This window comes from Xenopus laevis, chromosome 9_10S (assembly GCF_017654675.1).
Source record: "Xenopus laevis strain J_2021 chromosome 9_10S, Xenopus_laevis_v10.1, whole genome shotgun sequence".
In the NCBI taxonomy this organism is placed as follows: Eukaryota; Metazoa; Chordata; class Amphibia; order Anura; family Pipidae; genus Xenopus; species Xenopus laevis.
The window spans coordinates 935344-960863 of NC_054388.1; the positions used below are offsets into that span (position 1 = coordinate 935344).

Here is a 25520-nt window from a genome sequence, read left to right on the forward strand (position 1 = left end):
ATGGTGCCGCTCTTCGTCTCCAGGCCAGCGACCTTCTCAATGCCACGTGTGATTATGAAGAGCAGGAAAGTTCCCTGATGTTGGACTGTGTGGAGCAATTCTGTAAGTGTCAGCTTGTAGGAATGTTTAGGCTCTCTGGATTGGCGTATTTTGCTCTCAAATTCTTTTTCATATTTTCATCTTGTATTTTCAGCGGAGGCCAGCAGGAACGTTGCGTTGTTGGCCGAGGAGGTGGCGCGGCGAAGGGAGGATGTGGCTCGGCAGCAGGAGGAGATCAGTCAACTATTGGCTCAGATTGTCCATCTTCAACAGAAGTGTCGCAATGTGAGTGTCTCATGTACAAACGACAATTGTACCGACATCTTGTCCCTCACCTATAGGCACACAGACCCACCTCTGTACTTTGTACTCTGGAGAGGATGGGCATAATACGAGCAGTAATAAGCTCAATGGATCAGTTATAGGAGTAACCTGCAGTTACTAATGGGGTCACTTTCTTATTCCCCAGTCTCTCACAGAAAATGAGGAGCTGCAACAACATCTCAGCGCTACTAAGGAGAGGGAGCAAGAGCTCAAGACTCAGGTAAGATTCCCCCCAATTTATGGGGTGCCTCACAGAGGAGAGTGTAGGGCTGGTTCTTAGGGTGGTGCACAGAGAATTTAATTGTGGACCCTTTTGGAAGGTGGCAGTTGTCACTGGAAAAGAACAGTGCGAACGGGGTGGGCAGAGGAGCCAGCAGTAGTTGAGCGGGTGGGTGGTGGGGGCCCCACAGGAGGTGTAGAGGTCTCAGGTTAGAAGCCCTGGTGGGCCTATCACACCCCAGTCCAACCCTGTCTCTTCCTGTGATGCAGCACCGGGTACCATGTTCATGGAATGGGTATAGTCAATGGGTATGGTGTTTGGAGGGGAGGTGGGATTGCACAGATGATCCTGGGTCATTAGGGTTAAATATCTACGTATATATATTGTAATTGCAGCTGCAGGACCTTGTAGAGAAACACAAAGAGTGTGAGGACATGCTGCACGAGGCCCAGGAGGAGCTGAAGAACCAGCGCAACCGCAGCCTCCCAAACAGCACCGTGAGCAGATACAGCACCTTCAACATCTTCCCACTGGTGAGCAGAAACTGGCCTCCCTACTGGGGGTGTATATAGATTGTTATATCCCCCAACTGTAAAATACAAGTACAAAGTCATAATTCATGTAATACATTGATCTGTGTGTAGGATTCTTTGGCTGCCGAAATTGAAGGAACCATGAGAAAAGGGATCGATGCCTCTGCGGAACTCAAGTAAGTGTTTGGTTTTTTTGTATGTTGCCCGTCTCTTGCTCACATGCGTATTAGGAATTATCACTGGACTGCAGGAATGTTATATGTGTCGTCTTTCCCCACTCAGGAGCTATAAGAAAGTCTTTGAGACGGTGAAAGCAGCCAATCAGGTGGTGAGGGCCAGATCCCGCTGCCAGTCACCCCAGAATGTACTTGGCTCCCGTGCTCCATCTCAAAGACCCTCAGCCGCCCCCAGCCGCGTTGGCACCCCACCCATGAGCTTCTGTGAGATGGAAGGTTCCAGTTTAATGTTTCTGGAGGAGGAGACTCTGTTACCTGGGCCAGAGGAAGATAATTCTAGGTAAGGAGATGGGTGCACCGCAATCACAGTGGCTTCCCATGTATGTGTGCCACTCCAAATTATTTTATTCTTATCCTAAGTGGTGCCTCCAATTAGCTCATCATTTTGCCTTGTTGACCTACATAACTAGGCCTGGATTTCTCCATACTGCAGTACCTTACTGGTCCACTACATTATCAGCCCTATGCATGTGTAGTTCAGCTCCTTAATAGATTGTCCACATTGTCCACATGTCACCAAGAGACTGGAGTAGGTGAGTTGACTGTTCAGATGTTGCAGAAGAACTCATTTATTTTCTCATTTCTTTTGTGCCGTAGTGCCGGAGAGAAGAAGCTGGGGAGGCCTGGAACACCTGGAAGTCAAGACCTGGCAGCTGCTCTTCAGAGGCTCCATGCTCAAAGGAATTGTCATTTCTCGGAGAATCTGTATGAAGAGTCTGAATTCAGGCATCCAGGAGATGGCGAGCATTCCAGTGGGTTCCTCACCCCCAATGAAAGTATTCTGTCCACGGGAACCAATTATTCTGGTATCTCGGAAGTCACTGGCAGCTCGAGCCTGTCCTTTGGTTCTCGGTCTGGTCTTCCGGAGAAGTTGCAGATAGTGAAACCATTGGAAGGTGAGTGCCAGAAATGGTATTTGCTATGTTGGTGGGTATATGTTTAATGTAAGATAATAACCAATCTCAGCTGCTCATTTCTATGGTTTTCTCCAGGCTCAGCTACACTCATGCATTGGCAGCAGCTGGCTAAGCCCAACCTGGGGGGTATCCTGGACCACAGGCCTGGCGTCCTCACCAAAGACTTCCAGGAACTGGACATTGATCAGCAAGATGTTTATAACCTCAATGATTTCGAGGAAGATGATATGGAGCCAATCTCCTTCCAGGCTGTGGCCTCATCCACTCCGACAAAAAGCAAAGACAGGAATGGCTGTGAGTACCCGGTCTGTAGAGACCTTTTGTCTGGACAATCCCATTGCTTCCAATTCCCCTTAAGCTCTTTGCAGCCACTTACATTGTGTCCATGGATCACTTCCATCACATTCCAACTTCCATTCTGTAACATCCATATCCCAGTAATCCGTGTCCACAAGGACCATGTACAGCCGACTGCACTTATCACTCATTGCATTTATATCATCCATAATGCATCACTCTTCTACCCTCCATCAGGTAACGTGCTTCTGATTAATCCATAGCTCACTTGTGTGTTTCAGTGTTCCATTCTGTTAACAACCTCCCTCAGACCCCGTCTACATTCACCATCACCACCTGTCGCAAGTCCCTCCCTATGCAGGACATTACCATGGTCACGTCCAGGTGAGTGAAGAGCCCCAAACTCTCTCTCTCTTCTGTTCATCCTCCACCCTCCTTTCTCTCATCTAGTTATCTCTTTCCATCTCAATATAGTCAAGAAATCGACCGATTAGATATTCCTTAAACTTTTAATGGAAACACTTCTCATCCACAATGAATAGATGGAACACCTTTAATTCATTATGGGATAAGAAGCACTGCTAATTGAAAGGTGCTATGATGGTGTGCACCAGCTCTTTAAATATCATAAAAATAATAATAAACCAAATAAATTGTTGATGTTTAGCAGTTTTAGACTGCTATGACCAGACTTTTGGCTCAACGGTTCTCTTTGGAGGTCAGAGTGTCAGCAACCCTATCTATCTATGTATGTCCTGCAGGTTTAGTCATTGCATTTATATTGCCCTTGGTTTAAGCACTTTAGGTTGTATTGTATGGAATGTTGGAAGTGGCAGCTTGCTTGGCTGTTAACGGGATTTCTTGCCTTGGATTGGGCGCATGGCTCCTCCCTGTTCCCGCACTCATTTCCCACTTCCATCCGCTTGTCCTTTGACCTCTCATTCATGTGTCCGTTTTCCATCCTCACAGTTTCAGTTCCTGGTGGAAACGTTTTTTCCAATGTTTGACTTTCTGAGCGGCGACCGAGATCCTAATCAATTTCCCCAGCGAAGCTCAAGGTAGCGCTCTCCACAGTGACCTTCTGGTGTCTCAGAGGCCCCCCGGTGACCAGTTCTACAACCCGAGCTCCTTACTCATCCCATTCCTTATAAGAAAGTCTTACTGATATGTTCCTACAGAAATCATAGGGAATGTGTCAGTAATTCTTGCCAAACTGGGGTACAAGGAGGGGTGTTAGAGTCTAAGCTGCCCCAGCTCAGGAGAGAAAGCTGCTTCCTCCATCTTTCTGGGCTGGAGGTGGATGAAGCTTCTATAGGCCTTACAAATACATATTATATACAATATACAGGCCAGAATTGTGCCACCGCCAACCCATGTGAATGGCACGGCCCACAATTCCTGTATTGTGACTATAGAATGCAATTCATTATTAACTGACAGTTGAAACTGAATTCATTTTCATCAAAGCACTGCCACCTAGTGGGGTAACTGGAGCACAACAGCTCAAACTGGAGGTGGTTTAGGGCAGAAATTCCTCTACTTGTAAATACAGTCATATGAAGGATTCATGGGGCTCTGCAATGATATTATGATGAGTAAGGGAATATATAAGACATGGGGGTGTGAATACTGAGCGTCTGGTCACGGAGTTGTCGGCCAAGGGGTCACTGCCGAGTTTTGTCCAGTTGCTCAGGGTACAATTGTCCCACCGGACAGACTGCAAACACAAATGGCACCTACAGCACTGCCACGTATAGTAATAATCTGCCCACATACATTTAATTACGGCCCATTACAATGATGTCAATCTGGGGAAGGACCTGAACCAAGATCCTACAGTCAATTGAAGTAGTGAGGCCATTGCCTGGCCATGACTAAGTTCATTCCCCTTTGGGGTAAATTGCCTAAGGTAAGCTGAATGCCATTCCCCGTTTGCCAGTCTGATGTGGCTAATTGCACCATGATCTGTAGCCGAGGCCTATTCTTTGTCTAACCTCTAACCCTTTCTCTAGTTTATTGCATGCGCTTACCTGCTAACACTCACACCTGTCGCACCTTCATAACTGAACTTGGCTTCGTATCACTCTCCTGCCAAACCAGGATTAAACACCTTAGTCCTCATTATAAAAAGAAACAACTGATCTGATTGGTCAGTATCTCCTGTCCATCAACAACATTAATAAGGTGGTACATGGAGTGCTCTATCACTAAGGGTGGCATTCCCATAGTAAAGGGGCAGAGGCGGGTGACACGGTGCCGAGTTCTTGTTGCAGGTGAGGGGTGCATGTGCTTCTGTGCAGACTCTCCAGGGTTTGTTTTTTATTCAACATGTCTGCAGTAGAACAGTAGTAGTAGTTTCTTATATGTTCTACCTGAAGACCTCAAGTTGGTTTGGCCTCAAGACAGGAGTTTAGAACCACTTACTTAGTTCCAGAACCAGCGCCACATGAGGTGGATGACTTTACCCAATTAAACTAGTGATAATGACTTCCTTTTGCTTCTCTTTATAGTCTTCGCAATGCAGTTCTTCCCTCTTTTGGAAGCTACGAGAGCCTAAGTTCACTCAGTTTGGAGCCCCAAAGACAACCACCAAAGAGCTCACCCCCATCTGACCAAACAGACTCTGGAGAAAGTACTCCCTTGGGACTGGTAACCCTACTGAAGGAACATGGCATTTCAGCAAACACAGTCTCCACTGAAAAACCCATTATGGAGGCCACAGTACCCCAGGCAGCGCCTCAAAGCCGACCAAGCTTCTTACAGTTGGGTTGGAAGAAGACTTTGGGGAGTCTTGGCTTTGCCAGGGCCCTTGTGGACAGCGCTTCTGCTGAAACCACTTCTGACTCTGTTCAAAATCAGAAAAGCATTTTTAGCATCAATCTGGTGGAGCAGCTGAGAAGGCTTGGCTTGAACCGGGTGGTGGAACGAGGTATAACCTCCTTTCAGAAGGCAGAAGAGCCCCAAAAACCTCAGAGCTAAATCCCAGCTATTTTATTGGTCAAGAAGACACATTTTTAGACCATTGTGAACTGTCAGCACCAAATTTCATTATTGGCCCATTAATAATGTGGGGTGATATTAAGGAAAGAGGAGAATGAGAGAGGAGAACAGTGTTGGGAGGCTAGATATACTGAATATATATATATATGTAAAAGCCATGAAAGCATGGAGGCTGCTGGCTGCTAAACCCATGGAACCTCAAGCTCACAATGAACCCATCATTTTCTGGCATCTGGATTGGCTGGCTGAGAATGCTGAGATATATAGTCATAAGTCCCTTTGCTGGAGCTGCTAATACACTGGAGTGTAGTCCCATATAGTCCCATACACTGGAGTGTTGTCTGTAGCCCCCCGCATGGCAACTTTGGGTCAAGTCGCAGGTCTCAATGTATCCAATACATTATTTAGAGGATAAAAAGGATCTCCAGAGCCCATTTCACTTCTATTTACTTTGTGCCATTATTGTTCTATCAACGTTGTGATGCAGAATTCAGCTCTTGGTCATGTGACCCCATATGAAATGCCTGCAAGCCCCTTATAATGCCCCCCCCTGTGCAGTAATTCCTTATGGTAAAGTCATCACACTCGTACCCCGTATATTTACACTTATACTCGATTAGGGGCTGGTGAACCTTCACTTTGATCCACCACTTGAGTGGCTAAATGGTGCAAAGATCTCCTGTGTCCGAGCAAGGCAAGCAGTACGGCAGCTCCTACTCATCTGTATTGGAAACTGTGCTGGGAAGGAGCATTCTGGGTACCGGCTCCTTACATTTTCTCGACCTATAGATTTTCCATTATTTATGGGGGACAATAACCCTAATTTTTAATGCACTGTGTGACTTTACACACACCTCGTACCTTCCATGTCACCGACAAATGCAACAAATGGATCTACATTCAGAGACCCCCAGATAAAGATGTAATAGGGAATCTGGGGTATCGGGGGGATTTCAATTCCAAAGAGCAAGATGGGGCTGGCTGACTACTCTGTCCCAGGGGGAGCTGGGAAACTTGGGGAGAAAAAGGGCTTTTTATGTGACGCTGCTGGGGGGGGGGGGAAAGGCCTCATTACAATGTGGGTCTGCTGTAAATATTGACAATAAATCTTTAATAAATCTGAGTGTTTTTGTTGATTTCTAGTAAAGGTTGGGGGTTTATCTGGGCACCTTGACCATTGGTTTATCTCTTGTTCCGTCCAGTCTGATCCCAACCTCGACACCAACCCAACAATTTATACACCTGGTGACTATTTCTAGTAAAGGTTGGGGTTTATCTCTTGTTTCATCGAGTCTGATCTGAACCCTGACACCACCAACCAATTTATACACCTGGTGACTATTTCTAGTAAAGGTTGGGGTTTATCTCTTGTTTCATCCAGTCTGATCTGAACCCTGACACCACCAACCAATTTATACACCTGGCGACTATTTCTAGTAAAGGTTGGGGTTTATCTCTTGTTTCATCCAGTCTGATCTGAACCCTGACACCACCAACCAATTTATACACCTGGCGACTATTTCTAGTAAAGGTTGGGGGTTTATCGGGGCACCATTTCTATTGGTTTATCTCTTGTTCCACTCAGTCTGATCCGAACCCTGACACCACCCAACAATATCTATATCTATACCTGGTGACTATTTCTAGTAAAGGTTGGGGTTTATCTGGGCACCATTCCCATTGGTTTATCTCTTGTTTCATCCAGATCTGAACCTCGACACCACCCAACAATTTCTATACCTGGCGACTAGAGATAATTATAAAGAGACACTTGACAGACAACGTTTGAAATGTGGATGTTACTTTATTGGGAATATTTCAGTTTTCCTTCCCTTTGTCCCTCAAGAAGAAGCAGTAGACATCCCACCAGATCCTGAGCAGAACCACCTTCTTAAAGGAACCCCCCGGCTGCTAGAGAAGTCACATGTCAGAACTGGGTGGGGGGGAGAGTTGCGGGGCACCCTGATGCTAAAGTTAAAGGAATGGGGGGTGGGGGGGATATTTAAGACTCAGGTTCTTCCAAACTCCGACGGCCAAAGTCCATCCATCCGGCATAATCCCGGTCCTGCACGGGGTGGAAATGGGCTTCACTGTTGATCAAGTCTGTGGGACACAAACACATCATCTGGGTCAGAAAAGTGATCAGATCATCTGGGGACACCCCAATACCCAACTCATAAAATAAAACAGGGAACTGGGGCGCTGCACTTACATTTAACTTTAATGTAATAACGGTTAATAAATGTACCTAGGGGAGCCTCTTGTTCTTTCATTGTGCAAATAAAAAATTTTTCTATTTGGAATTACGCCCCCCTTTACCAAGTCAAGGTTCCCCTTTTAAATAGATTGCCAGCTTCTTGCCATGGGGGCACATCACCTGTGTATAAGTGAGGGAAGATTTGGGAGATCAGCTGCTTCTGCTCATGGGAAAGTGACGCCAGGAGGTCCCTCCTGCTCAGCTCCGAAGTGCCGGGGGTCTTCCTGGGGGATCCACCATGTGACCTTGATTCTAGATCCGTCATTGGCCGGCAGAGGGTCGCTGTGGTGAGTACGACGAGGAGCACAATTGTGTAAAGTTTATTGTGCATGGCTGCAATGAGCAAAACAACAACAACAATTCAGTGAAAAATCCCCAATGGACATTTGCACACAGCACGTTTCTCCCAGACTCCAAAAAAATCAATTGTTATTCAGATTACCTGGATAATGGGGTCCCTCCGTAATCTGGATCCCCCAAACCTTAAATCTGCCATTGAAACATTTAATCAATAGGGTTCATTGCCCCCACTATGGAATCGCACAGATCAAAAAAAGGAAATCATTTTCAAGAATTTAGTATTGTCTGATTAAAATCAGCTCTGTCATTTGGAGATTTCTGGATAAAGGGTCTCTGGATACCAGATCCCATACCTGGTTTACATGAATATACATATTTATATATATATATATACAGAGTATACAAGGTATCACTGGTTACAGACCCAAAAGGGAAAGTTCTTTAAAATGATATTTTCTCGTATTATTCAAATCTTGGCTTGAGCTCCGGGAGGTTTTACTGCAACAATTCACTTTGGATTCTGCTAAATACCCAGCGCCCAAACCTGAACCAAATTTAAAATTGCACAGAAATCGACCAATAAATAAAACGTTTGCCCGGATGGTTGGAATTAGCCAAACTTGCCAGATAATGGGCAACTTTGGGACTTTTCCTGGTCATTTACAAACTGAATCCAACCAATTCTCCCATTATCCTCTTTTGAGCTTTTTATTTACCCAATGAGCTGTGTTTGTCCCACTAATAACATATAATAATAATAATAATAATGCAGTGTGGGAGGAGACAGTAGATCTGGGGATCTCAAACCCCCCTATAAGACATTAGAAATGTAGGGCTAATGATTCCAAATGTAGGGCTAATAAATCTAAATGTAGGGCTAATGATTCCAAATGTAGGGCTAATAATTCTAAATGTGGGGCTAATGATTCTAAATGTAGGGCTAAAAATTCTAAATGTAGGGCTAATGATTCCAAATGTAGGGCTAATAGTTCTAAATGTAGGGCTAATAATTCTGAGAGGCACGTTTATTGATGGTTAAATTTCGAATTCATTTAAGTTTTTTTTCTCTATTAAATTAGAATATACTTTAAACTCGATTGGGGGTTATTTAATAAGAAAAAAAAATATTTCGAATATCGAAAACTCGCACTAATCGAATTAGACAAAACTCGATTCGAAAATTCAAATGTCAGAAAGGCTAGTAACATGCCTGGACCTCTCCCATTAACTTATACATGAACTCGGCCGGTTTTAGGTGGCGAATCGTCAAGTTCAAATTGTTAAATGGCCAGCATTTGAAAAATCTTGAAATTTGAATTGGAATTTTAAATTCTAATTGAGCTTGGATCATTCGCAATTCGAATTTGAGAGTTTTTACCATAAAAAAATGTTTTAATTTTCAATGCCCCTCAATGTAGGGGTAATAAGTGTAGTTCAGCAATGCTTACTATGAAGGGGAATGGGAAGCTGCAGTTCTGTAACTACTGCGGATGGTGGTGGATGTTATAGAGGTTTGTATTTGAGGTGCTGGCAGAGGATGCTGGGAGCTGGAGTTCAGCATCTTCAGGCAATATATATATATATGAGGGCTGATAGGAAGGAAGTGTCTCAGTGGTAGATATAAATATATATATATAGATAGAGAGAGAGATAGAGAGAGAGATAGAAGCATCAGGGAGCCCAATAGAGGTGCATAAGGAATGAGTAGGAGCAGAGTAACTTACCTGTGGTTGTGCAGGGGACGAGTAGTTGTGCAGGTGAGTTCAGGTGCCTTTGGCTCAGCAGCTCCGCAGCACTTCATATAAAGGCACCACCAGCTGGCTCCTCCCACTCTCACCCCCTCAGCATGATGTCACTGCACCCCTTAACCCAACATCATTAACCATTGCTGGGCAGAAGCACGAGGAGAAGTCTCATGTGCAGTATCTCCAGTGTATCTCTCTCTCTATATATTATATGTCTATATCAGCTCTGTGTGTTTATTATCAGCCCATTATAAACATCAACAGAGAAAGGAGGAGGAACGTTTACAACTGGGCACTTTCCTGGCAGATCGTGAGCTCATGGGGTCTAAGAGCTGCTGCTCTCATATGTGATAATGAATTGAAATGGATTTTAGGGACAAGCCAAACGGTTACTCTTTGTATTTGCCCAAATACCGGATCCAGATTTGGCTGAATATAAACTGCCAATTTCAGTTTAATCCAATTCTGACTAAAGCCCAAATGTATTCGATTGTCTGACATTCCAACTGCCACATAAGCGACAGATTAGAGGGGAACTGCGCCTTATAAGTGACTTTTAATATGACGCAGACAAGTTATGTATAAAATAATGTCAAGTATCTCATTTATCATTGTAATTTTCTTCATTTTCCTTATATATTATTTATTCATTATCCCCAAATTGATTTGAGATCTCCAATCTATATTCTATACACCACCTTGTATAATTTATATATATATCATCATCATCATCATTTATTTATATAGCGATGTCAAGATACGCAGTGCTTATATATATATATATATATATATATATATTACAGTAATGATTTCATATTTTCCAATAGCATTTCATATTACACATATCAAATAACTATTTCATATTATCTGTGAATCGATAGTTAAAATCCATGTGATTAAAAGGTCAGTGTAATCTTCAAATAAAATAGTTGTGTGCGACGCTACTAGTTAGTGACCAACAAGTTTCAGAATTTTGTGTTTTGTAGTTCAGCTGGTTGCTAGAGTCCGGTTTGCCCTAGCAACCAGGCAGGGGTATAAACGAGAGACTGAAAGATGAATAGGAGAGGGTTAATGTTTCTGATGACATCACTGGCCAGCCTATGGGGGTCCCAGAGCAGTGTTTGGGGGAATCACCACCCTGGATGACGGAGAAAGATTTGGGGAGGTCGCTAATTGTGCCCGACATTGAGCTCATTGCTCTCTGTATGAAGTACTTATTAGCTAAGTGACAGTTTGAGCTCGACCAATGATCAGCTGAGTAGGTTGGCTTGACCAATCATCAGTATCAAGTCCTGCAGTAGCCTGACGGTTGCCGTGGGTTCCTAGACTTGATGCAACACACGGCAACTTGTACTACTCACCCCCTTATCTGTAAAGCTGATACAAGAAATACATACATTGCACAAGAACAGGGTCATTATATGGATTCCTGTGAATACTAAATTCTGTATGTCTAGCGGCTTACTAAACTGACGGTGTAATTAGATGGTGTTGGGCCCTACAGAAAGTTGGGTTTAGGGCCCCAAAACATTGTCAAGTTGACCTAATTCTACCAAGATATATTGATATTGCTCATTAATGACATTAATTACTGGGCCCTTTACACTCCAGCCCCCTCTGCTTCACCCCAGTAATATTTACTAAAAGAGAAGCAATGCAGTTGGTTGGCAGTGGTTGGGTCCAGGGGGTCTGCTGTACAGTAATTCCCACTCCCATCCCCAACCACAAGCTTTCATATTTTTAGGTCTAAACTGTCCACTTCCCATAATAAACTCAATCTACTTGAAATGCTAGCTTTGAGGCCAAGCCTACATAGCGATGATGAGGTCTTCACTTCAATGCTTGGGGTTCTTCTATGTATTTAGTGACCTACAGACAGTGTTCCAATTGGTTGCTGAGGGCTAGAAATGTCCCAGCAGAATGATCCCAATTGGGGCAGATTTTTATTGGGGACTTTATGATATCTTCGGGTTGATAAGGTTTAATTGAGGCTGAGAATCTAAAACAGTGACCTGAGTAATCGTCTATTTTGAAGCCTCTCCGTCTTCTCCAGAAACAAGTACTTGAAGGTCCCTTTATGTCTCCCACCCGAATTCTAAATGTACCCTCAGTGCCTCTTTCTCTTTAGTACGAGGGGAAGGAGCCGGGGTGCAGTTTAGGACAAGAATATCATGACAACCGTCTCTTTCTGGGCTGAATAAGAGAGGGAAAGGTCTAAGTCAGTGATCCCCAACTAGTAGCTCGTGAGTAACATGTTGCTCCCCAACCCATTGGATGTTGCTCCCAGTGGCCTCAAACAGGTGATTATTTTTGAATTCCGGGCTTGGAGGCAAGTTTTGGTTGTATAAAAACCAGGTGTACTGCCAAACAGAGTCTCAATGTAGGTTGACAATTCACATAGAGGCTACTAAATGGCCAATCACAGTCCAGAACATTTTTGATGCTTGTGTTGCTCCCCAACTCCTTTTACTTCTGAATCTTGCTCATGGGGTTCAAAATGTTGGGGATCCCTGGTCTAAGTGAATGAAGCGCATGGAGATAATTGTGTGAAGTTAAATGCGTCATTGCTTTGTCTCAGAGACAACATCTGCAGCTGCATTTAAAGTATTAGGAGCCTTGATATTGACATTGCTCTTCCCAAACAGTGTTTGTTTTGTGTCTGATTCCCTGCGAGTTAATTGGTATCTCCCCATCAACCCAACCATAGCAACTGCCATTGATCGTCTCTCCTCTCGGGAGAAGTCATTACCTGTTCCCGGTCAGCTGAGCAAAGATGTAAAAATTGCAATTTGAAAAGGTCTCGGGGAGAATTAAAAAGGAATCTGTTAGGCGAGTGCTGCCCCTGTACAGACCCTTCTCTTACATCCCAACCCAAACACTATTCAGGAGCCTCCACATGAATCTCAAATCCACAGATTATTATTATTGGCCTCAAACTACAGGTGTGAGAACCAAGGCCGTCTCCCATAAATTCCATTTTAATCAAACTCTTTCCTTTTTCTCTAATAAAACAGTTCCTTGTACTTGATCCTAATGCCTCCTGGAGGCAAAACAATAGATTCAAGATCCAAAAACCTGAGAATTCTGAATTCCACGTCCCATTACTGGGGACGTGGACAGGAGAGCCCATACTTTACTAATGCGAGGTCTACTTTTAGTGATGTTGTCCCATTATGATCTACATCCATATCACTGTTAGAATTCTGTTCCTTGAAAAATATTACTTAAATATTATATATATTGTTCAGTGTCTTGAGATCTACTGATCACCAACTAAAGGTCTACTGATAGATCCCAATGTACCTTTTGGACACCCCTGCTGTATTATAGCCTAAGGCAAATAAGTGTAACTTGTTGAAGACCAAATGTAAGGCCTGTCTCGGGAGGAGCGAAGGGTTTGGAAGATCAGGGAAAAGAAGGGTTAAGCTTTGGAGTCAATCATTTCTGAAGTAGAACGGAGAGCGGGAATGTATTTGGATGGAGAGACGAGAGCTTGGAGGCCACATGTGATGCGATGGGTAAGTGGAAAGGATGTAATGAGAATTTCAGGGCCCATTGTGATGCGGCATTCCATGATTAATGAGCGGCCAGAGAGATCTGTGTCCTGTTTATTCTCCACTGAAGGAGACGCTCTCGTTCTCCGGCCCATGATACGGAACATTGAGTTTGACTTTGCTCACAAATGGCGAAAAGGGAGAGACGAGAACGTCTGGATCCATTACGGTCCCAAAAATAGTCTCAAGGGTCTTGCTCTTAAGGGCGGAATTGAAATTCTCTCCTCCACTTTACCGACGTTAAACAGCAAATTAATGCTTCATAACCTGCTTACAGGGAAAGCACCGCAAAGTATAGTGGCACCGAGTATTTGTAACAACAGATATAGTGCACAGAAATATAACACACTGGTTTTATAGGACAAACAGGTTGGCACTCCAAAGACAATTGATTGACAGGACAAATAACAAATGCTCATGTGCACAATGGATTCCCTGGTATTTGTAGCAATAACAGATAAATGCAAAGAACTTAAGGGAAAGGCCTCATATGGTCACCTAAGGATGGTCACACCTCGAGGAACATCCTTCAACCCCTGAAACGTTTCACAACTTCTGCTGGGACTGCCCTGTTTTTGTTTAATAAGCGTTTCACACAAAAAAACCTACAAAAATGCACATGGCTTGGGTTCTACACATACAAATGCACATGGCTTGGGTTCTTCACATACAAATGCACATGGCTTGGGTTCTACACATACAAATGCACATGGCTTGGGTTCTTCACATACTAGAAGTCTGAATCCATGGCAGTTGGTTCACAGCCAAGTTCCTGTGAAGCTTTTGCTGCCCAATTTCTCATTATTCACTTTGAAGAAGGCGTAAACGTTAATAATACGGCTACAATGTTCTGGGCTCCTTTATTCGCTCAAGGCAACCGCCATGACCACCAGAAATTGACTCATAAATTGAGATTTCCAACAATGTTCTTGGGAACCACGGCAAAAACGTCGAAACTTTTGGATTCGTCAACGTTTTCAGAAAGCGACAGAATATTTTTCTAGCACTAGTTCTTGGGTACAAAGACACGATGCTCTACAGATGTATATTAATATGCGTTAGTGTGTCTTTATCTAACATGATCATAGAGATTGGTCATGAATTGATTGCAGTGTGTGTGATTGTTGCTGGTGCAGGATGAATACCCGGCATTACTCTCATATTGACACTGATCACTAGTCTGACTCCAGGCAAACAAATCGTTCTGAGATTATACAAAGCTAATGGGGTAGAAGTGAAAAGACGGGCAGCACTGAGAGGACCAGTTGTCGTCACTTGGACCTTTGTAAAGCTTTTAGGGGGTTATTGTTTTGCCATCATTGATGGGTAAAGGCGCAAGAGTGGAGGTAAGAACAGCTCATTGGCTCTGTCCTATAAAGGTCAATATAATGGGGGAGCGGGAATGAAGCCCTTCTTTTGGCACAACAACAATAGAGGAGGGAAATGGTCCCAGTGAGAAGACCTTCATGGTGACCTTCATCAATGAACCAAGTTCTGTCTGTACATATATAGAAATATATTTCTGGAAGTTCAGATATTTATGCTTCTATATAAGCCCAACTGATTGAACTCATGTCAATTAGGGGATTAGTGTATTCTCCTTTAGGAGATGAGCAGTAAGTAGCCATGGCTACTAGACTTTGGCCGTCACCTGGAAATGATATTGTGTAACTGCCGCAGCCACAATGAAAAACACAAGGTTAGGAAGTATCCAGGCACTTGGCTCTAGTAGAGTGAACCCCGTGTGTAGAAAGACTAGAAACAATAACATTTCAGTAACATAACGGCAACCAAATCAGGTTTGTGTAAAATGAACAACAATAAGGCCTATTCATGGCTATTGGGACCTTTAGAACAACATAAAAAGCTACAGTGGTGGCTACTGGGTGGGTAAGGCTGGTCTCCTCACTTTGCCTCATTCTGGGAATTCACCCAAATAGATTTTCCCTTATATATAAACTTAACACTTAGGCAAATTATCAGTGGGAGAGGATGTTGAGTTGTGTATTTACCAGACAAAAAAATACCCAAAAACGACTTGGCGCCTGCAAACATTAATGTTTATTTGTTTCAAAAGAGTTCAACGAGGACTTTCCCTTTTCTGCCACGGCCTTATCCCCCCAGCCCTGCAGTCTGAATAAACTAAATACCTGCTGCTCATTGTCTGTTTATTCCTTCTACAACTTCACCAGCTACTTTGCCATGAGAGCCTGTTAAATCCCAAATAATTCACCTCAACACACTTCCAAGCCCAGGGTTATCTACTTACTATTTACCCAAAAACAAACAAAAAACACTCAGCGCCTGCTAATATTGTTTATTATTTTCAGTTCAACGAGGACTTTCTCTTGAGAGCGTTTACTACCAGACCATTTACCTCAACACACTCCCAAGCCCAAAGTTACCCCAGCACCAAAGGTACTTACTATTTACCCAAAAACAAACAAAAAACATTTGTTTATTTGTTTCAAAAGGGTTCAATGAGGACGTTGCCTTGAGAGCTTGTTTACTACCAAACTATTTACCTCAACACCCCCCCCCCAGACATTTACACTGAGGATTATTAGCGGTAGAGGATGTTGAGTTGCGTATTTTCCAGGCTAAATTTATCCCGGCACCAAAGGTACTTACTATATACCCAAAAACTTTCCCTTGAGAGTGTGTTTACTACCAAACCATTTACCTCAACACACTCCCAGGCTAAAGTTACCCCAGCACTAAAGGTACTTACTATTTACCCAAAAACTAAAACCACTCGGTGCCCGCTAACATTAATGCTAATTGGTTTCAAGAGTTTAATGAGGACGTTCCATTGAGAGTGTGTTTACTACCAAACCATTTACCTCAACACACTCCCCCTAAACAATGTGATACAATTTAAACCACAGACTTACAATTCACTGTATTCAATTGGTCCATTTCTGCAAAAGTGCATTGTGATTGGTGGAGAACATGGGATTTAAACAGTCCGGAAAGGAGCACGGAAAACACGTCTTGTTTTATTCTAAACTCGCGGCAGTTTATGGAGAGTGAGAAGGTAAACGGCACAAGGGAAAGTCCATAATAAACATTAGATAAACAGCCACTGAGTTTATTGAGCCCGCGGGGAGTGGGATAAAGTCGGAACAGACGGACTCCACATGGAAAGACTTCACTCAACTCTTTACAATGAATAAAGTATTTGTATCTGCAGCAGCCGCTGAGTGTTTTGTGGGTCTTATACTGAAGCCCTTTTGGACAAATACACAACTTCTCCCCACTAATAATTTGGCCAATTACCCAAGAGTGAAGTTAAACAACGAGGCAAAATGTATTATCGGGTGAACTCACAGGAGTGTGTGGAAACGACATAAGCACTGGCCACCTGGTGATTCAGCCAAATCCAAAATAGTGGCTTAATTACATCCCTAATTGCTATAAAGAATCTGCAGTGCAGCAAAGACACACAATGAGGCGACTGATAACTGCGTCGTTCCTTTACAACTTTTATTTCTTGGATTTCACATTGACCCAATTTACAGTCATTGCTGCATTTTTTCACTCTTCTTTCTAGGGAAGCACCCACTCCCACTATTTTGGATTCAGCCGAACCCTTTGCAAAAGAATTTGGCCAAATAGCAAATCCTAATTTACATATGCAAAGTAGGGATGGGAAGGGGAAAAGATTCTTTTCTTTCTTGTTTTGTGACAAAGTCATAGGATTTCCCTCCCCAATTTGAATATGTAGATTCAGCACAACTGGGCAGAAGGTTTTAGCCAAAACCTGAGCGTCCCTACTTCTTGCTATTCAGTATTATGGTTGCCGAGGTAATTTGGACCCTAACAACTACATTGGAAAATGGGGGGCTGCTAAAAGTAGTCAATAACTCCCGAACGAAGAAAACTTAAATCCAGCTGTCACTCCATACTACATTATACCAAAAGTTAACCCCTTTAAGAGATGCTCAGCCCATTGGCCAATTGAGCAGCTGGAATGTTCATGCGCAGAGTTTCCCCCATTCATTCAGATGGAGAAGCAAAGGGAGTCCCACAGATCTAAGTCAATTAATCCCAATGCAAGATTGGGAAAGCGTTATATAACAAACCCTTAGAGTGGAGAATTAAAGGACAACTACTGAAAACCAAGGCCACAAGTAAAACTATTTAATGAACATTGTTACAATGAACAGGTTAAAATGTTAAAGTTGTTTCTCTTTAAACAGTGCACTAAAACGGAGTTGGGTTTTTTCACCTTACAAACGAAGTTACTAAACCAACAGTTCCCTTGTCACAAGTTTAATAATGAACAGACGAACTTCATACCGGACGTCACTGTGGACTGACAGTTGCAACCAGACTCCACCTTCAGCTTTGTGGAGCACTCGGCCAACACGACCCAAGTGTCTCTCTTACTGTTTCCATCATAAGCAGCAGGACTTCAGGCTCATGTCAGCTCCCCAGTCTGGTGTGTATAAAAGTCATGTTTCGTTACACTAGAGGATCCATTACTGCAGCAGTGGAGAAGCATCACAGCTGGAAGGCCAGAGACTTGTGCAGACATGGTCAGTCTTATAAATAAAAACACTTTTTGTACACAATCACCCTCACAATACAGACAACATGTTACACTCTGGTCTGTGTATAAACTTGTGACAAGGGAAGTTGGAAGAAACGACACACTAAACTAGGGACTAAAGTGAAATTCCAGATACTCAATGATGATTAAAACCCATGAACCTTCAACTGGTCTTCTTTAGCCAATCCAACCTGAGAGAGAGAGAGAGAGAGAGAAAAAAAAAAAAATTAAATTAAAGTTGAAGATTAAAATACAAAAAGTGTATGTTGTGTGAGCAGCGGCCATGAATTCTCACCTCCATTAGAAACTGACAGGCGTTTTTCCTCTGATCTCCCTGCAGCTGAATCACCTCTCCATATTCTGGATGATCAACCACGGTACCATTACAGGCAAATTTCTACACAGAAAGGGAACATTTTCATTTCATGAATTGGATCCATTGCTGAATGGAGACAATTAACATTTAACACTGACAGAACATTATGTTGGTTAAAATTATATTTCATACCCTGGATTTTTTTTTGTTAAAGCTCAAACAGGTGCAGATTAATTTAAAGGGATACTGTCATAGGAAGAAGTTTTTTCCAAAACACATCAGTTAATAGCGCTACTCCAGCAGAATTCTGCACTGAAATCCATTTCTCAAAAGAGCAAACTGATTTTTTTATATTCCATTTAGAAATCTGACATGGGGCTAGACATATTGTCAATTTCCCAGCTGCCCCTGGTCATGTGACTCGTGCCTGCACTTTAGGAGAGAAATGCTTTCTGGCAGGCTGCTGTTTTTCCTTCTCAATGTAACTGAATGTGTCTCAGTGGGACCTGGATTTTACTATTGAGTGTTGTTCTTAGATCTACCAGGCAGCTGTTATCTTGTGTTAGGGAGCTGTTATCTGGTTACCTTCCCATTGTTCTTTTGTTTGGCTGCTGGGGGTGCTATCACTCCAACTTGCAGTACAGCAGTAAAGAGTGACTGAAGTTTATCAGAGCACAAGTCACATGACTGGAGGCAGCTGGGAAATTGACAAAATGTTTTCCCATGACAGTATCCCTTTAAAGGACAAGAAAAGTGTAAAATAGAATAAGGCTAGAAATGCTGTATTTTGTATACTAAACAAACTTACTGCACCACAAGCCTAAACAAACAATTTATACTTTCAAAGTTGGCCACAGGGGGTCACCATCTTGTAACTTTGTTATACATCTTTGCAAGACCAAGACTGTGCACATGCTCAGTGTGATCTGGGCTGCTTAGGGATCATCACAAACAAAGCTGCTTGAGTTCTGCATGGCTGGGAAGTAAGGCGGGGGCTCCCCCTGCTGTACATAAGTATGATTGTTTCCCTGCAGAGCAGTTAGGGACCGTCTGACAATTCCTATCCACAGCAGTAAATGAAGGGAGAATTTCACTGCATACAGTCAGGTTTCTTATAAAATTGGTACACATTTTTAGTATATTGTAGATAGGCTTCTTTTTCATTAAAGAAAGTAAAAATGGGATTTTATTTTGCCTTTCGTTGTCCTTTAAGGTTCTTTTCTGTATCCCTATAAGGACTCAGCAGCTCGGGACAAGGCTTCCGCTTACCTTTTTAAAAGCCTTGACGAGTTTCTTCTTATCATAGGCATCCGCTATGCCCTGTACAGTAGTGAGAGTCTTCCTGCCGTTCCTCTGCTGGATCCTTATATGGACCGAATCTTCCGCCCCAGATGGGAGCCAGAGGGCACCGGTACTGGCATTAACAAATGGGTCTGCAAAGAAAACATTGGAGAGGTCAGTATAATGCCATAAACCACACAGTTTTAGGAGTTTGCCCCAGCTCTAGTAACCCATAGCAACAAGGAGCAGGTGGCATTTACAAGTCTGTTTTAAAGGAACAGCAACAAAAAAAGAAAAAAAGAAAGTGTTTTAAAGGAATGACTAATGTGCATCTGCTTCAGAAACTCTACTAGATCTATCTTATATAAACAAGCACAAAATGCAAGTTAGTATTTGGTTCAGCTGAAAACAGCAGAATCCCAAAGCAAATCCTGGGAATCCCTAGTTATCAGAGGAGTCAGTGACCCCTTATATGTAAACTGGAAAGTGCTATAAGAAAGCAAATAAACACCCAATTTAAAAGTTGCTTTAAAGTAACGTTTCTTTCACATTATAAAAAAACTTTAATTAAAGGTAACCATAGGCTGCTCCCTTTCAATGCAACTAATTGGAACCACCACCCCCCTCTCATCAGTTTACTTTGGACTATTCCAAGCCTCCCTGGAAAGCCCCTGACGTGACACTGACGTACTATTAGAATGACAGCGCCACGCCCTCTTGCGTAAAGCAGCGTAAGAATGAAAATAAAGAAGTGCGCCAGAGGAAAGGCGGCCATTTTATCTACTGCCCTCTAGCGGCGACTTTAAACACGCACTGGTTTTCCTATTGGTCAGCGACTAAAGGTCTAGAGAACAGAAACATAGTGGACTTTTAGTTAAGACAATAAGAATAAAGGCTCTGAGCATTAAACGCTGTAAATGTCCAAGTATTCCTGTTACATACGGACACACGGCGGGGATTGACGAGACTTACCGAAAGGCTGGAGGTTCTGGATAGCTGACATACGATAGGCTTGTGTTTGCTCGACGAGAAACAGATGAAGAGAATCAAAACCCAGTAGACACAACAGATACAACTTTCACAGCAGCTCAGGAGACACAGACAGAGGCGGGGCTGCGCCCTCCTTATATACCCACATTACGTCAGTGAATTACGCAACCGCGTCGTTCTGACGCTATGGGCCCCGCCCCAGAGAGATATCCGGCGCTGTGGGAGGGAGTGACTACAATTCCCAGAAGGCCTTTCCTCGGCGGCGCAATGGGAACGATGATGGGAGTTGTAGTTCTGAGGCGTCCGCATTGTACAAACGAGTGGGTGGGACAAGGATTGCTGATTGTTGAGGCGGATTGAGTTGTGACGCAGGGATGAAGTTGTGAGGCAGAAATAGAGCGAAGAACAATAAGACGAGGGAGGGAGAGATCAGGTTTAGGGAGAGAGTGTAAAGAGGCGTGGCTATTTACTTGAGGCGTTGCCTAGCAACATAAACATGTGACGGTGGCCTGACTGGGGGCGGAGCTCAGAACTGAGGTTCCAGTGGGCGGGATTTGTTCTGAGAGAAAGTCACACAGATGTATTTGTACTTTACGCCATTATCAGTGTTTGGCCAATTGCCATCAATGTGACGTAACTAAGAGGAGAACGTGCTGCCACCTTTGCTCATGGCTCAACCTCAACACGGGGGCGGGGCAGATAGGATTGGGGGCGGGGCAGAGATGTAGGAACAGGCATGATGACATCAGAGGAGGGCACAATGATGTCACTGGAGTTATGACACCTGGGGCGAGGCTATTGCATCACTAACATACAACTGGTTGCATTTCTAGCCCGTATTATTAAAGTGTTGATGGCCAGTTCCTTTATTATACACAAATCCGTTATCCAGAAAGCTCTGAAATACAGAAACGCTCATTTAGAAAATAAAAAATCTTATTTTTGATTGATTTGCTTTTTTTTGTAATAATAAGAAATGAGCTGCACTTGATAGTGACTAAGCCATGTATTAGTATTTAAATGTTTTTCATGTATTGGGCAGATTATTGTTTGGGTTTTATAAGGCTGAAAACCGAACACAAAGTTGAGATCCAAACAGGCCTTTAAAAAACCCAAACTGTTTTCCGGGTCAAAACCGGGCAACCCTAGGAGAGAGGATTGCTACCTGTTCGGTTTTGACCGGAACAGTTCGGTTTTTGTAAGGCCTGTTCGGGTCTGAACGTTCTGTTCGGTTTTCAGCCTTATGAAACCCGAACAATAATCTGCCCAATACATGAAAAACATTTAAATACTCAGAGACTCACCTCAACATGCCTTAGTTACTATCAAGTGCAGCTCATTTCTTATTATTACAGATACAAAAAAAAAGCAAATCAATCAAAAATAAGATTTTTTCTTTCTAAATGAGCATTGCTGTATTTCAGAGCTTTCTGGATAACTGATTCCCGAATATTTTGTTCAAGTGTTGGCCGACTCCACACATTAATACTGCTCTGATGTTCTTCTGGTCTTGTTGTTGTGGTGGTGACTACTTCATGCGTAGAAAATGACCAGCAGGTGGCGCTGTTGTTACAAAATTCATTCATATTAGCAGTACATGTATCCCTTAATATCTTGGAATTAAACAAAATCAAATAATGACTGTAAAGTACAAAAGTACTTATATCACCCTCACCAATTTTACATTTCCTAGTCAAGTAAACGTGACCTTTAATGAGGCATTCTATTGACATTATAACCATCCACTTGAGGGCACTCTTTCCTCAGAGTCTTTGCATGAGGTTCTCTTGTTTAAGGAAACACTTGTGTGAATTAATACAAATCTGCAAACGAATGTGGCTGTATGTGCAGAATAACTCACAGCAGTACCTTTTCCCAAAAGTGACCCGGCAAACTACAATACCACATAATCAGGGACTAGAAAAAATGATACCATGTAAATGATTGGGGAGGGGGCCACATCCTTTCCATAAGCCCCTCAGTTGGATCTTATAGCACATTTATAGCAGGGGTTACCAACCACACTCAAATGTAAAAACTGTTGGGGAGCCACACAAGCAAGAAATATTTCCTTGGGGACACCAAATAAGGGCTGTGATAGGCTAAATCAGGGATCCCCAAAGAAAACCTGGAGAGCAACACAAGTTTCTGGTGGTGCCATGTGGACTGGCAGCCTACCGGAGACTCTGTTTGGCAGTGCACCTGTTTTGTCTGTAACCAAAACTTACCTACACAAGAATTCAAAAATAAGCTCCTGCTTTGAGGCCACTGGGAGCAACATCCAAGGGGTTGGTGAGTAACAGGTTGCTCATGAGCTACTGGTTGGGGATCACTGAGCTAAATGATAGCCCCATGTTGAAGTCATTCTGTTTCTTCATGTTGCCAAAACTTAAATATAATCTATTATCCAGAATGCTTGGGATCTGGTGTGTATTTTAGGTACAGTATCTCTTGATCTCTGCGTTGCTCCTGCCTGTAGCATTCTTGCTTAAACAAGAGAACCTCATGCAAAGACTCTAAGGAAAGAGTGCCCTCAAGTCACCAGTAATAAGAGACATTCATTAATGCATAAGAAAACCATTAAAGAGATGTGTTTGCAAAGTTTCACCTGCAGTCTAACAGAAAAGCTCTGCAGAAATACAAGGGGCCCAAGTCTTGGGCCAGACGGGGCCAAATCAAACCCTACTTTGAGTGTGTTTGAGCCGGAGCTGACACAATGGTTTCAGAAGTAAGGAGGCTACTGCTTGTGGTACAAGTTGAAATTGGCCTGCGATTCACCGAGCTGATGTCAGCCCCATCTGGCCTCAGCCTTAGGAACAATCCAAGGTTAACAGAAATATAGTAAAAGTATAGTCAAAGGTGATACATATTTATTAGGGCTCATTTGCAAATTATCGGGCAAAGTTCAAAACACAAGTGCAAAGAGTTGAACCAAATCTGCCTTTATTAAAAAAGGACAGTACTAGGACCTCCTATGAAGGTAACAACTACCTCTGGCAGGTACTGGAAGTACTGGAATCCTATTCATCACACTCATGCTTCAGATAAATGCACAACCAGTTATAATTAAATTGTAGTCAGTTTGCCTGGTCAGTTTTTCTTAGTCCCTATGGGTAGAAATGAGCCAGGAGCATGTACATGTGCAACTACCTTCATGTTAGCATTTAAGCATTTTTTTTAAGTATTTTTATTTTAGAAAAGCCAACTGTAACATCACCTCACTCAGCCTACTGGTTAGATTAGTTACTTGGTAACCATTCGACACACCCGTTTAGTAAATACTGTTGTCTCCTGGGGGGATTTGCTTAACAACCCACACAAAGTTTCCCTTCCAGGCTGACTGCATATTTTTTATCTTTTGATGTTTGGGAAGATCTTGTATCTCCTTAATTACACAACTGCTCATCATGCCCACCTAGTATTTCTTTTTTTTACATTATTTTGGCAGGTTCATGCTTGTGTTAGGTACAGTCTTGGTGACCAAGTGTACGTAATGAACTCACAATTATACACTACAATTCTAAAACGATAAACCTGTTTGATTTTTGAAAATCAAGGCTATGATTTTTGATTTAAGGATCATTTCCCTTTCGTTGCAAGGAATGCCGATGTAAAGGGAAATAATGGATGAGTATGTGCCACACTAGCTTCTAGAATAGGTTTGTTTGGGGGAAAATCTTTTAATATAACAATTTCTACCGATTCAAAACGGATGTTTATTTAATATTTACGGGTAGGTTATATGAGGAACAAAGTCAAAATAATGAGCTTTGATTACAGTAGTCACTCGGTCTCTGTTATAAACCATTCTGAAAACAGTGTAAAGATGGTCTATTCTGCCTTAAGGTGGCCATAGACGCAAAGATCCGCTCGTTTGGCAACATCGCCAAACGAACAGATCTTTCCTCGATATGCCATTAACGAGCATGGCTATATCGGGGGTAATCTGATTGTTCGGCCATATGATTACGATGCGCAATGGGCTCCGGCGGGATCGGTCGGGTCAAAATCAACCCTGACCCATCGACCAAACGACCGATCTCCGACGGACGAAAGATGACGGCACACACGATCCGATAATCGTATGAATCCTCGATTCGTACGATCGGATCTGTGTGTCTATGGCCACATTTAGGTCTTGAAGCCTTCTTTGGCCAGAATATGGTTCCTTGTAGCACCACCTGTATAATAAAATCCCTATTTAAGCTTTTACCCTAAACTAGCCATGCAAGAAAGTGGCTCCTTTAAATATTACAGAGGCATACACATTTTAGATGAGGTCACAGCTTTATTTCTAACAACAATAATCAAGTTTATAGTCAACCTACGAAGAGGCCATTGGCAGTATCAAGGAACCTCTAAAATAGGGATCTGATAGGAGTGCCACCATCTCTTTGCTTAACCCATCTTTTGCACCCTGCAACCTCCTCTTTGCCTAAAAAACCATTGAAATTCCCTATGGCAAATCAAAAGTGGATGCGATCCTTCCTGCACGTCCACAGAGAGGTGATACGGGAGTTTTTCGGACAATTACAAGCAAAATGAATCTGAAACCTCTAAAAGCCTGAATAGTTTAAAAAAAAGGTCCAATAGAATCAGTGCAGCTCCCACTAACTTATATGGGACTTTGAAACCCCTTGGGTGTAGCTCCCTAGTTTTGTATTAGGGTTTTTTACCATTACCATAAATGTGTTCCACTAATTAGTATTGACTGGTAAATAACGGTTCTGAATCCCACTCCCTCTCCAGTAAGACTGGTTTGGCCACAAAGGGGAATTTTAAAACCTGCTTCTACAGTAACATGGAGGAGCGGGAGGCTCCACTGAACAATTCCCTTAGATGCTTTTAATTGTTCCCTTAATTAAAGCCTTTCATTGAGCCTGGATCACTGAATCTTCCCATTAGATTTGTATCTATGAAATCCAAATTCTGATTAGGCCAAATTGTCACCAGTAA

The 25520-nt window shown here is 42.8% G+C and overlaps 3 protein-coding genes across 8 annotated transcripts in view; 1 reads left to right on the forward strand and 2 right to left on the reverse strand.

Annotated features, from left to right (window-relative positions):
• hap1.S (huntingtin-associated protein 1 S homeolog) overlaps nt 1-6689 on the forward strand; it is a 31404-nt gene extending 24715 nt beyond the window's left edge. For 3 of the 6 annotated variants that reach the window (XM_018237943.2, XM_018237942.2, XM_018237946.2), the window contains 10 exons: nt 24-102; nt 194-324; nt 509-583; nt 979-1116; nt 1228-1292; nt 1399-1632; nt 1950-2248; nt 2345-2563; nt 2848-2950; nt 5077-6689. In XM_018237943.2, coding sequence (XP_018093432.1) covers nt 24-102; nt 194-324; nt 509-583; nt 979-1116; nt 1228-1292; nt 1399-1632; nt 1950-2248; nt 2345-2563; nt 2848-2950; nt 5077-5545 — 1812 coding nt within the window. In that variant the 3' untranslated portion in view covers nt 5546-6689. Of the gene's footprint in view, nt 1-23; nt 103-193; nt 325-508; nt 584-978; nt 1117-1227; nt 1293-1398; nt 1633-1949; nt 2249-2344; nt 2564-2847; nt 2951-3535; nt 3625-5076 lie in introns of all 6 variants that reach the window. The other 3 variants (XM_018237945.2, XR_005964761.1, XM_041578980.1) reach the window with 3 other exon arrangements.
• A 91-nt stretch (nt 6690-6780) lies between these two features.
• gast.S (gastrin S homeolog) lies at nt 6781-10618 on the reverse strand. Its single transcript, XM_041578982.1, has 3 exons — nt 9848-10618; nt 7944-8156; nt 6781-7669 (listed from the first exon to the last, which is right to left on the reverse strand). The coding sequence occupies exons 2-3, from the start codon at nt 8152-8154 to the stop codon at nt 7569-7571; spliced, it is 312 nt and encodes a 103-aa protein (XP_041434916.1). The 5' UTR covers nt 8155-8156; nt 9848-10618; the 3' UTR covers nt 6781-7568.
• A 6932-nt stretch (nt 10619-17550) lies between these two features.
• Nucleotides 17551-20661, reverse strand: MGC68655 (uncharacterized protein). Its single transcript, NM_001086578.1, is given in 4 exon segments — nt 17551-18168; nt 18273-18374; nt 19563-19726; nt 20547-20661. Coding segments are annotated over 4 exon segments (342 nt in total). The 5' UTR covers nt 20578-20661; the 3' UTR covers nt 17551-18123.
• Nucleotides 20662-25520: the final 4859 nt, after the last annotated feature.